At 39.9% G+C, this 11714-nt stretch overlaps 1 protein-coding gene across 4 annotated transcripts in view; it reads right to left on the bottom strand.

Annotated features, from left to right (window-relative positions):
* Positions 1–604: 604 nt before the first annotated feature.
* gtf2a1 (general transcription factor IIA, 1) overlaps positions 605–11714 on the bottom strand; it is an 88190-nt gene continuing 77080 nt past the window's right edge. For all 4 annotated transcript variants that reach the window (XM_059648980.1, XM_059648977.1, XM_059648978.1 and 1 more), the window contains exon 10: positions 605–2540. In XM_059648980.1, coding sequence (XP_059504963.1) covers positions 2433–2540 — 108 coding nt within the window. In that variant the 3' untranslated portion in view covers positions 605–2432. The remainder of the gene's footprint in view (positions 2541–11714) is intronic.

The raw sequence follows: 11714 nt of genomic DNA, 5'->3' as shown, positions 1-11714 counted from the left end.
ATACAGTATATAACATTGACAGATGTGCATGTGAATGTCTATTTGATGTGAAAAGTCTTCCTAGGGCCTGGGATCGGGGTGAGGTATAGGGGCAGGTGTAGCACTTGCTTCGGTCGCAGGGAAAAGTGCCGGGGTGCTGAGAGGGAATATTGCTTTCAAACCCATAATCTCCAGAAGGATGGGGGGCAGTGGACATGCTACAACACAATCACCAGCCAGTTCCCCTCCAAGCCACACATCATCCTGACAAATCAGAATGGTATCATCTTGCCTTCAATATAACTGAGTCAAAACACAGGAACTCCCCACACTAACAGCACTGAGGTGTTCCTACACCACAGGGGATAGTCTTCTCAGAATAGTTAGGGGTGGATAATAAATGCTGGCCAGGCCAGCATTTCATGAATGCACAAAAACTTGCAAGATGGAATCCTTCAAGCCAGCTGAATTGGCTTCCTGGTCCTGGTCAGCCACCAATATTTAAGATTTTAATAGAATCTAGAGAGCACAATTTGGGCAACCTTTGTTGAATGAAAGCTGAAATACTCTATTCCAAAGCATTACAAATAGTGAACTTTTAATTTTTGTACAATTAATTGTCCAAATTGAGCGATTCACAATATATTTGAAATGAAAAATATAAATTATAACAAAGCATTCATTCTCACTCAGTTTAAAATGTTGAAGCTAGGGTTAATTATATACATATATACACACTCCCACCCAAATATCAATCTGAATTGAAACCTACAATGACTAGAGTTCAAGGAAGAGACACATTTTGTTGCCTAATTCTTTTTTTCTCCCCCCAAGATAAAATAACATGAAATCTAGAAAATTAAAGCAATAAACACAAACTTTAAGGGCATTTTTAATTAAATTTTTTGCAAAGGCAAAATACTTTTAAGTAACTTAAAATAAATCTTAGTACAACAAAATACTAAGTTCTCTAATGGTCTTACAAGCAGGGGCTTAAACGAAGATGACTATATTATTAAGAACCTTGATTTAAATGGTACAAGATGAATTATACAAACATAATAAATAGATTTCCCTCTTACACGTATGTACAACACCAGGTGACTAAGTAGCTGTGGATAGTAGAAAAAAGATCAGCTAATGAAAATTGTGGTTCTTTGTCAAATTGCCATGCGGCTTTTGTTTTTAATTTTAAAAAAGCAACATGTGTAAATGGCTGGCTTCTTATTTCTTTTTCTTTTAAAGGCGCTCAATTTATTTTCCTTAAGTTTCTCCACTCCATGTGCAAACTTTGCCATTTCTTTCCCCTCTTTACACTCAAGAATCATTTCAGTAATCGTATAATACTGTCTCTGTTGAAAGCACAGCTAAAAGTGATGTCTCTCTCATCATTTTAAAAAAGGCAAATCCCTCAACTTGTTCTATTAAATTCCAAAGTCTTTCAAGATTAGAAAACCATTACATGAAACCAAAGGGGGTAGGAAAAGAAACGAAAACCTCAAAACAGGCATGATGATTTCTATTAAAACTTAACATAATGATCTGTTACAGTCATAAGTAAAAATAGTCAATTAAAATTAGACTTGCACTGATCTACAGTATAGTGCGATGTGCCACATAGGTGAAACAGAGAGAAAAAATTAAACTATAAAACATGCCTGCAAAAGGAACACTTGATAATAGCACTATATATAAGAGCACAGTTTGGTATGTTCAGCCTCTGGGATCTGGCTGATTTTTCAAAATTATCACAGGTATGGTGTGAAGACATTAGTTTTGAAGAGTCCGTCTCAACTATATTGCATACCGTAATAAAATCACAGCATAAAAAAGGTAAACGGAATACATGTCTAGGTTATCAAATCGTCTGCAATTCGAAGTAATCTATCAACTTTGTTTTTTTAAATTTTAAAATATATCAGCCATTGTTACATCTTAAGAATGTGTTGGTCCTGGGTCAGGAAGTTATTCAATCACTACACAAATGTGAAGGGTCTTGAATTTACAAGGTCTTTCTTCCCCAGCTATAAACCTCCCCTATAAAAGAACCTTTTTTTTTAAAATGTTTATTTATTTCAGTTTCTACGCAGTTCAAATGACAGCACTTAGCACAAAGCACAGTGACTGGGTCCTCTAAATGCTTTCTCCTTAGAAGAGTCTTGGTTGATGTTTTGTAAACTCGCTAGCTCTGTAGATGGTAATTCATCAATCAGCAAGCAGTGACTGTATTATGGTATGACTGATAGTTAAGCATATTGTTTTCTTTTTCTCTCTAAAATGTGAGCCATTTCAGTGGTAAGGCTTTTCCCCACATAACGTAGTGTTGTACAACTCAGTAGCTTGGGTACCAGTAGTTCTGTATTCTTTTCACTTGCAGGCTTCGTAATTCAGTTCGTACTTCAAACGTTAGTCCAGTCCGCTGAGCCTGTCCTTTCTCAAGAGTATCTGAATTCTTACCACTCTGCATCTCCGATGGCTTTGGAAAACACGTAATCTCTCCCATTGAGGTTCATGATCCCGTCCTTTAGGTGGAACTTCCATTTATTCTTACTTCGGTGGATCTAAGTATACAAGAATCATCATTAAGGCAGATGAATAATGCTACAACGATAACATATACTGCTTTCTTCTTCCAAACGTCTTGCCTTTCAAAGATGCTGGCTCCTGTGGGTATTGGGAGGTAACAGCACACTTACCTGCAGTAACATATATAAGAACATAAGAACTAGGAGCAGGAGTAGGCCACGTGGCTCCTTGATCCTGCCCCGCCATTTAATAAGATCATGGCTGATCTTTGAGACTCAGCTCCACTTACCCGCCCACTCACCATAACCCTTAATTCCTTTACTGTTCAAAAATTTATCTAGCCTTGCCTTAAAAACATTCAGCGAGGTAGCTTCAACCGCTTCACTGGGCAGGGAATTCCACAGATTCACAACCCTTTGGGTGAAGAAGTTCCTCCTGACCTCAGTCCTACATCTGCTTCCCTTTAATTTGAGGCGATGCTCTCTAGCCCTAGTTTCACCTGCTAACGGAAACACCCTCCCTGCCTCCACCTTATCTATTCCCTTCATACTCTTATATGTCTCTATAAGATCTCCCCTCATTCTTCTGAATTCCAATGAGTATAAGCCCAGTCTACTCAGTCTCTCCTCATAATCCAATCCTCCCAACTCTGGAAACAACCGAGTGAGTCTCCTTTGCACCCCCTCCAGTGCTAGCATATCTCTTCTCAAGGAGACCAAAACTACACACAGAACTCCAAGAACAAGAACAAAGTTTCTGGAAAAGCTCAGCAGGTCTGGCAGCATCTGTGGAGGAGAAAAAAAAGTTAACGATTCGGGTCCCTTCCTCAGAACTGTACTCCAGGTGTGGCCTTATCAGGACCGTATACAGCTGTTTTTAAATTTCATCCCTCTCGCAATGACAGACAAAATTCCATTTGCCTTTTTGATCACTTGCTGCACCTGCAATCCTACTTTTAGCAATTCACGGACAAGGACACCCAAGTCCCTCAGCACAGCAGGGTGTTGCAATTTTTTACCATCTGAAACATGAGAAGGTGACCAAACAGGTAGATGAGAGTAAACTGGTTGATGTGGTGTATATGGATTTCAGCAAGGCGTTCGATAAGGTTCCCCACAGTAGGCTATTGTACAAAATGCGGAGGAATGGAATTGTAGGAGATATAGCAGTTTGGATCAGAAATTGGCTAGCTGAAAGAAGACAGAGGGTGGTAGTTGATGGGAAATCTTCATCCTGGAGAGCAGTTACTAGTGGTGTACCGCAAGGGCTGGTGTTGGGTCCACTGCTGTTTGTCATTTTTATAAATGACCTGGATGAGGGCGTAGAAGGATGGGTTAGTAAATTTGCAGACGACACTAAGGTCGGTGGAGTTGTGGATAGTGACGATGGATGCTGTAGGTTGCAGAGAGACATAGATAAGCTGCAGAGCTGGGCTGAGTTGTGGCAAATGGAGTTTAATACAGACAAGTGTCAGGTGATGCACTTTGGTAGGAGTAACCGGAAGGCAACAGGGCTAATGGTAAGATTCTTGGTAGTGTAGATGAACAGAGAGATCCCGGTGTCCATATACACAGATCCTTGAAAGTTGCCACCCAGGTTGACAGGGCTGTTAAGAAGGCATACAGTGTTTTAGCTTTTATTAATAGAGGGATCGAGTTCCGGAACCAGGAGGTTATGGTGAAGCTGTACAAAACTCTGGTGCGGTCGCACTTGGAGTATTGTGTACAGTTCTGGTCACCGCATTATAAGAAGGATGTGGAAGCTTTGGAAAGGGTGCAGAGGAGATTTACTAGGATGTTGCCTGGTATGGCGGGAAGGTCTTACGAGGAAAGGCTGAGGGACTTGAGGTTGTTTTCATTAGAGAGAAGAAGGTTGAGAGGTGACTTAATTGAAACATATAAAATAATCAGAGGGTTAGATAGGGTGGGTAGGGAGAGCCTTTTTCCTAGGATGGTGACGGCGAGCACGAGGGGGCATAGCTTTAAATTGAGGGGTGAAAGATATAGGACAGATGTCAGAGGTAGTTTCTTTACTCAGAGAGTAGTAAGGGAATGGAACGCTTTGCCTGCAACGGTAGTAGATTCGCCAACTTTAGGTACATTTAAGTCGTCATTGGACAAGCATATGGACGTACATGGAATAGAGTAGGTTAGATGGGCTTGTGATCGGTATGACAGGTCGGCACAACATCGAGGGCCGAAGGGCCTGTACTGTGCTGTAATGTTCTATGTTCTATGGCCCATTTTCCTGTTATTCCTACCAAAATGGATGACCTCACACTCATCAACATTGTACTCCATCTGCCAGACCTTTCCCCACTCACTCAGACTATCTGTGTCCCTCTGCAGACTTTCAGTGTCTTCTGCATACTTTGCTCTACCACTCACCTTAGTGTCATATGCAAATTTTGACACACCACACTTATTCCCCAACTCCAAATCATCCATGTAAATTGTAAACAATTGTGGTCCCAACACTGATCCCTGGAGCAATCCACTAGCCATAGACCACCAACCAGAAAAACATCCATTTACACCTACACTTTGCTTTCCACTGGTCAATGAATCCTCTATCCATGCCAATACATTACCTGTAATACCGTGTAACTTTATCTTACGTAGCGGCCTTTGGTGTGGCACCTTGTCAAATGCCTTCAGGAAATCCAGATACATCACATCCACAGGGTCTCCATTGTCCACCATACAAGTAATGTCCTCAAAGAATTCCACCAAATTAGTTAAACATGACGTACCCATCATGAACCCATGTTGGGTGTTCCCAATGGGACAATTTATATCCAGATGTCTTGCTATTTCTTCCTTAATGATAGGTTCAAGCATTTTACCCACCACCGAAGTTAAGCAACTGGCCTGTAGTTACCTGCTTTTTGTCTACTTCCTTTTTTAAACAGTGGCATCACTTGGCTGTTTTCCAATCTGCAGGAACCACCCCAGAGTCCAATGCATTTTGGTAACTAATTACTAGTGCATTTGCTATTTCCCCCATCACCTCTTTTAGTATCAACCACTAGTTCATACCACCGACATGGTGGACCATAATCTCAAAGTTGCACACATATTCCTGACCTAGCACAGATTTGCCTGCTGCTGGGTTGATATTCTGATATTTGTTATCCAGCATCAACGTGAAGGATTACTAACCCCACAGAAAAACCAGGAACAGGCCTGCAGAAGATCAATGAGAAAACTTTCTCAGAGTAATTAAGAGTAGGTGAGAAGTGTGCTTTGACAGCATTATTCACTTTCTGAATTCAGTTGTAAGGGCTATGGTAGCCCTCCAAATCCTCATTTATCCCTTTTGTAAGATCATATGATTCACAACATATGGCAGCACAAAGTTGCAATGATGGAAGGCTTGGATCAATAATCCTTTCTTGTCCTCTATGTAAGCCTAGGGAGCTGTTCAACTGTGGTTGGAATCACATCCAAGCTTGATCTTGTCATCAGTAGAGATTGACACATGCAGCAGCGTTTGGAATGCAGCAACATCAGAAAAGCAATGGGCCATTCAGCCCCTCGAGCCAATTCCACCATCTATGAGATCCCAGTTCATCTGTGGCCTAACTCCAAAAGCCTATCTTTGGCCCTTAATCCTTAGCATCTTTGCTTAACAAAAATTTATCTAACTCAAATTTAAAACTAACAACTGATCCAGCACCTACTGCTATTTGTAGATGAGTTCCAAACCTCTCCCACCCATCCAAACATCTCTCCTGAACAATCCAGCCCAACTCCTCAGGCTATGTCTCCTAGTTTGGAATCCTCAACCAGTGGAAAACTTTTATCTTTATCCACCCTGTCTTCTCCTGTTAATAGCTGTAAACCAGAATGCCTCTTAACCCTCTAAATTCTACAGAAAACACGCCCTGTTTTTGAAATCCTTGCATCAACACCTGAAGTTCAGACATCACACTTATAAACCTACATCATTTCCAAGTCATCTGTCTTAATGTCTACTTAAGTTGGTTGGTGATACATTCCATTTCATAATACTACTCTAAGTGTTTTAAGATGTTTTAACACATTAAAAGTGTTGTATATGTGAAAACTGTTGCTTTTTCCAGTTATGAACAGATGACTTGTTATGCATTCCTGAGAGAAGATTACTTAGTACCATTCAGATTTTGACGTGCATTTATAGTGCTTTTTACATCCAATGGATAGACCAAAATTCTTTACCAGCAACTGCATACTTTAGGATTACATTCACAGCTGTGATGTAGGAAATTTACAGGTCAAGTAGTAGTATAGCAAGCTCTCATTAACAGTAATGTGTTAATAAGATTGAGGCACAATAAATGGGGATAAGAACACCAAGGAGAACTCCCAAGCTCTGCTCAAAACAGTGTACTGGATAGTTTCGTCCAGCTGAGCAGGTAAATAGGGCGTTGGTTTAACATTTTATCTACAAGATGGCACATCTTTAGAGAGTTGTGAACCTTTGGAATTCTCTACCACAAACAGCTGTTGGGGCCAGATTGTTAGATCTATTCAAGAGGGAGTGGGACACAGCCTTTGCAGCTAAAGGGATCAAAGGGTATGAAGTGAACGGGGGAAGTGGGATAATGAAACGGGGTGATCAGGTATGACCATATTGAATGGTGGTGCTGGCTCGAATAGCCAACTCTGGCATCTATTTTCTGTGTTACTATCTTCGCACGCATGCATCAAACCCATGACAAGATTTAGGTTTCGGCTGATAAGTAGGAAGTAACATTCATGCCACACACAAATACCAGGGAATATGAATGCATGAACTGGCAGCAGGCCTTGGCCATTCAGCCCCTCAAACCTGCTCTGTCATTTGAAATGATCATGCGGCGAGCTCAACTCCACATTCCTATCTATCCCGGATAATCACCGTCTCCTATGTCAGCAATGTTCCCTCTAAGCTGTGCAACATGCAATTCCAAGGATCAGAGCACAGTGGTCAGATTGCCATTCCATTAGCAGCAATGACTTATGCTTCTGGAAGTTGCTACTGCACATGGATCTGGGAGGACTGCACCGAAAAAACAAAGAGCAGCACACCAGCCAAGAATTTATCGACCCGTGCCTTAAATTTCAATGCTTCTACCTCCGCTGTTCTCTTGGGAAGAATTCCAAAGACTCAATAGCTTTTACAAGAAAGAGCCCTTATTTTTAAACTATCCGTCCTAGTTCTAATCTCGCCCACAAGGCAGAAACATTTCTTTCAACATCTACCCTGTCAAGCTGTCTCAAGTTCTTAAATGCCTCAATAGATCACCTCATTCTTCTAAATGGCACTGGCTGGTCCAGCCTGCCAAACCTTCCTCATGATATCGCTTTCTCATCCACTCCCATCTCCACTACCACACCCAGTTGTCACTGAGTGAACCGCCTCTGAACTGGTTTCAAAACATCTATATCCCTTCTTAAAATAAGGGGACCAAAGATGTCCACACTGGATTCATTATTGCCTATACAACTGTAGAAGAACAGCTTTATGTTTATATTCCACTCCCCTTGTAATAAAGATCAACTATCCATCAGCATTCCTAATCATTTGCGATACCTACAGCCTAACATGTATGATTCATGTACCAGGACACACAGATCTATACCTCAGAGTTTTGCAATCTCTTTTCTTTAAGTACTGTTCTGCCTTTCTACCAAAATGTTGACAAATTCACATTATCCTAGATCATGCTATCTGCCAAATATTTTGCCACTCACTTAACTCATCCACATTCCTCTGCAGATTCCTTATACCCTCTCCACAACGCACTTCTTTACAAATCGTTCAGGACATGGGTCTCATCAGTTTTTAGTTTTAATACCTATTTAAGAACGCCTTCCCTAATAAAAGTAATTGTTTTAAAATTTCTCCCTCACCTCCAGATTTACAAATAATTCTGGATAACATTTGTATCCTCGACAGTGAAGACAGGCAAAATATCTACTCCGTTCACCTGTCATTGTCTCATTTTCATTTTCCCAGACATGCCCTCAAGACAACCAATGTTCACTTTACTCTTCTGTTGTAAACAGTTGTAGAAACTGTTAGGGTTGAACTTTTTTTTGGCTAAATCCAACCTGCGTTGAGTTTTCTGGTGGGCTTTCCACCGTGAGGCCAAACAAATTGAAGTGCGCCCTGAATCAGGCAGTTTTTTTGACATCTAGTTTGTCTGGACAATATTAATGAGCTGGGTTGGGGCATTAACAAGGCATTTAATAAGTAATAAACCCCTAACTAGCAATTTAGGGGACGTGATGGCCTAGTGGTATAATTGCTGGACTGTTAATCCAGAGACCCAGATAATGCTCTCGGGACCTGGCTTCAAATCTCACCATGGCAGATGGTGGAATTTGAATTTGATAAATATCTGGAATAAAGAGTCTAATAATGACTATGAATCCATTGTCGATTGTTGGAAAAACCCATCTGGTTAACTAATGTCCTTTAGGGAAGTTAAGTGTCATCCTTACCTGGTCTGGCCTATATGTGACTCCAGACCCACAGCAATATGGCTGACTCTTAACTGCCCTCTGGGCAATAAATACTGCCTAGCCAGTGATGTCCTTATCCTGTGAATGAATAAAATAAAACTTGCCACTGCCTGGTGAGAAACTCACAACAATGCTCATTTACAGTGGCACGAGATGTTCATGACATCAAGGTGGCCACAAATCCTGAGAGAGTCCACTTCACTTCATCTTTAATATTGGTTTTGTATTTCCTGTCAGCTTTCTCTTCTATAATAATCTCTCCCGTTTGCTGTTTATTTATTCTCTACCATTCTTTATGTTCTATCTAATCATCTGACTTGCCATTCACCTTTGTGATATTATATACTCTCATAACTGCACCTATTTAAGTTTAAAACACTAGTTCTTTCTCAATCTGAATGTGATATTCAATCATATTACAATCACTGCATCTTCACTACAATGTCATTAATTAATCCCTTCTCTTTGCACATTATCAAATCAAGCTTAACCTGCTCTCTGGTTGGCTGTAAAATAAATTTTCTAAGAAATTGTCCCAGAAACATCCATGAACTCATCAATGTAATTAGTTCAATGCATGCAAAGATTAAAATAACCCACAATTATTGCTGTATCTTTCTCACAAGTCTCCAGTATTTCTTCCTTTATTGAGGTTGCCATTAGGAAGCCTTTTGACAATATCCACAAGCAATTCCTTAGTCTTGATATTTATCATTTCCATTCAACTTGATTCTACATCTGGGGTACCAATGTCATCCTTAATTAACAGAACTATTCCTCCATCTTTTCCTCACTTCCTTTCCTTCAAAATTTCATGTACCTTAAATATTCAGGTCCTAGTATTTGTCGTCATCTTGCAGCCATTCTTTGTAATGGTTTACAGGTCATACATACCGTATTTATATCTATTTGTGTTGTCAATTTATCAGTTTTATGAATGCTACAAGCATTCAGATAAAGAACAATGGCCATCTCCAACAAGAAAGAATTCAACCACCTCCCAATGACATTCAATAACAGTATCACTGTTGAACACTAACCATCTTCAGGAGTTACCAATGATTTGAAGCTTAACTGTACCAGCATGTAAATGCTACAGTTACAACAACAGGTTAGACCATGGGAAATCTTTGGTGAGTAAACATCACCTAACCCCCCAAAGCTTGTCACAGTCTACAAGTATAAAGTGAAGGAGAATGGTGGAACACTCCCAATTGCCAGGATGAGCTCCAACATTATTCAAAAAGCTTGACACCAAAGCTAGATTATGCCCACAATAATTGTCTATCCCTTTATCATTACCAGCACACAGTGAAAGCAATGTGTAGCATTATAATGTGCCCTACAATAATTGTCTTGCTCCGGGCAGTACCTTCCAAAAACCCTTGAAGTCTACCAGCCTAGACAAATAAAGAAAAAAGCAGAGACAAGGGAACTTCATAACCTGCAGGTTTTCCTTCAAGTTATACACCATTCTAACTTGGAAGAATATCGACATTGCTATGGGCAGGTCAAAATCTTGGAACTCTCTCCCTAATAGCTCAATGGAAGTACCTCCACTAAATGGACTACAGTGGTTCTTGGCGGTTCTACACCAATTAAGGATGAGCCTTCTAAGAAACAAGACACATCCCAAGAACAATTTCTTTTTAAGTCCCTTAGCATCAATATTCTGAGTGATGGAATATTTGCCCATAATTTTCTAATTCTCTAATATCTCTCAATAAGGAATTTTGAAGGAACCTACAGATGTATTGCTTAAGCATGAATAATAGTTTAAAGATGGTGAGCTTTTCAGAGATTAATGTAGCAGTTTCATTCAATGTAGTAACAACCTGCATGGCAAACAACAAATTATTTTTGAAAGTAACTCAGCTAAGACACTTAGTAGAATACAAAAATAATTGAAGTATATGTCAGAGATTTTGGACTTTTTAGTAAGCAGCTTGTGAAACCAACAAAGAACACTACTTTTTTCTTAATAAAACAAATAAATATATTGAATGCAACATATCTAAAGTGCAAATTGTGTTGGAAGCTACTGGCCAAAAAAACTGACCATGTCACTGAGGATGAATTAATGATTATTGGAAGATTCATCCAATTCTTTGGGCACAAGGACACAAATACTCTCATTTTAAGATAAAGTATATATTTTGCTTAATTTACAAAGAAACATAATACTGAGCAGCTTTAGCACATGACAGATGGCAATTAGATTACAGCAGTTCCAAGGAGCTGGCCATGGTTTAACAACAATTATTGGGAGTGAAGAAATTAGAAGTACAGGTGAGTGTGTAGTTTAGCAAATAAACAGCTGTGGAAATGCTGTGATAATGGAGGGCTAAAAATCGATCAGATAGAATTTTAAAAGTAAGAGAATTGAGGGATAATTTTCCTTCCCCCAGGGAGAGGGGCACAGGAAATAGAACTCCTATTGTGGAATGTGGTATGAAGTTGTTGTGGAGAACATTACAAAGAAGGAATCGGAGATGGCCTCATCTGTGATTGATATTATGGGGTAGTGAAGTCTCATGAGATAGCAAGGTCAAGGAGGTGGCTGCGAATGAATTAGGGAGTTTACATGGAGGGAGAGATCAAGTATGATGGGAGGGCAGTGAACTCAGGAAAGCACGATAAGTTGAAATGTAAATTGAAATCAAAAATGAGAAGTTATTCGATACAAAGGGAGGAGTGCAAAGATTCCTCAATGAGTAC

The sequence above is a fragment of the Stegostoma tigrinum genome, chromosome 10 (genome assembly GCF_030684315.1).
Source record: "Stegostoma tigrinum isolate sSteTig4 chromosome 10, sSteTig4.hap1, whole genome shotgun sequence".
NCBI lineage: Eukaryota > Metazoa > Chordata > Chondrichthyes > Orectolobiformes > Stegostomatidae > Stegostoma > Stegostoma tigrinum.
This window is presented reverse-complemented; position numbering and strand designations above follow the sequence as displayed.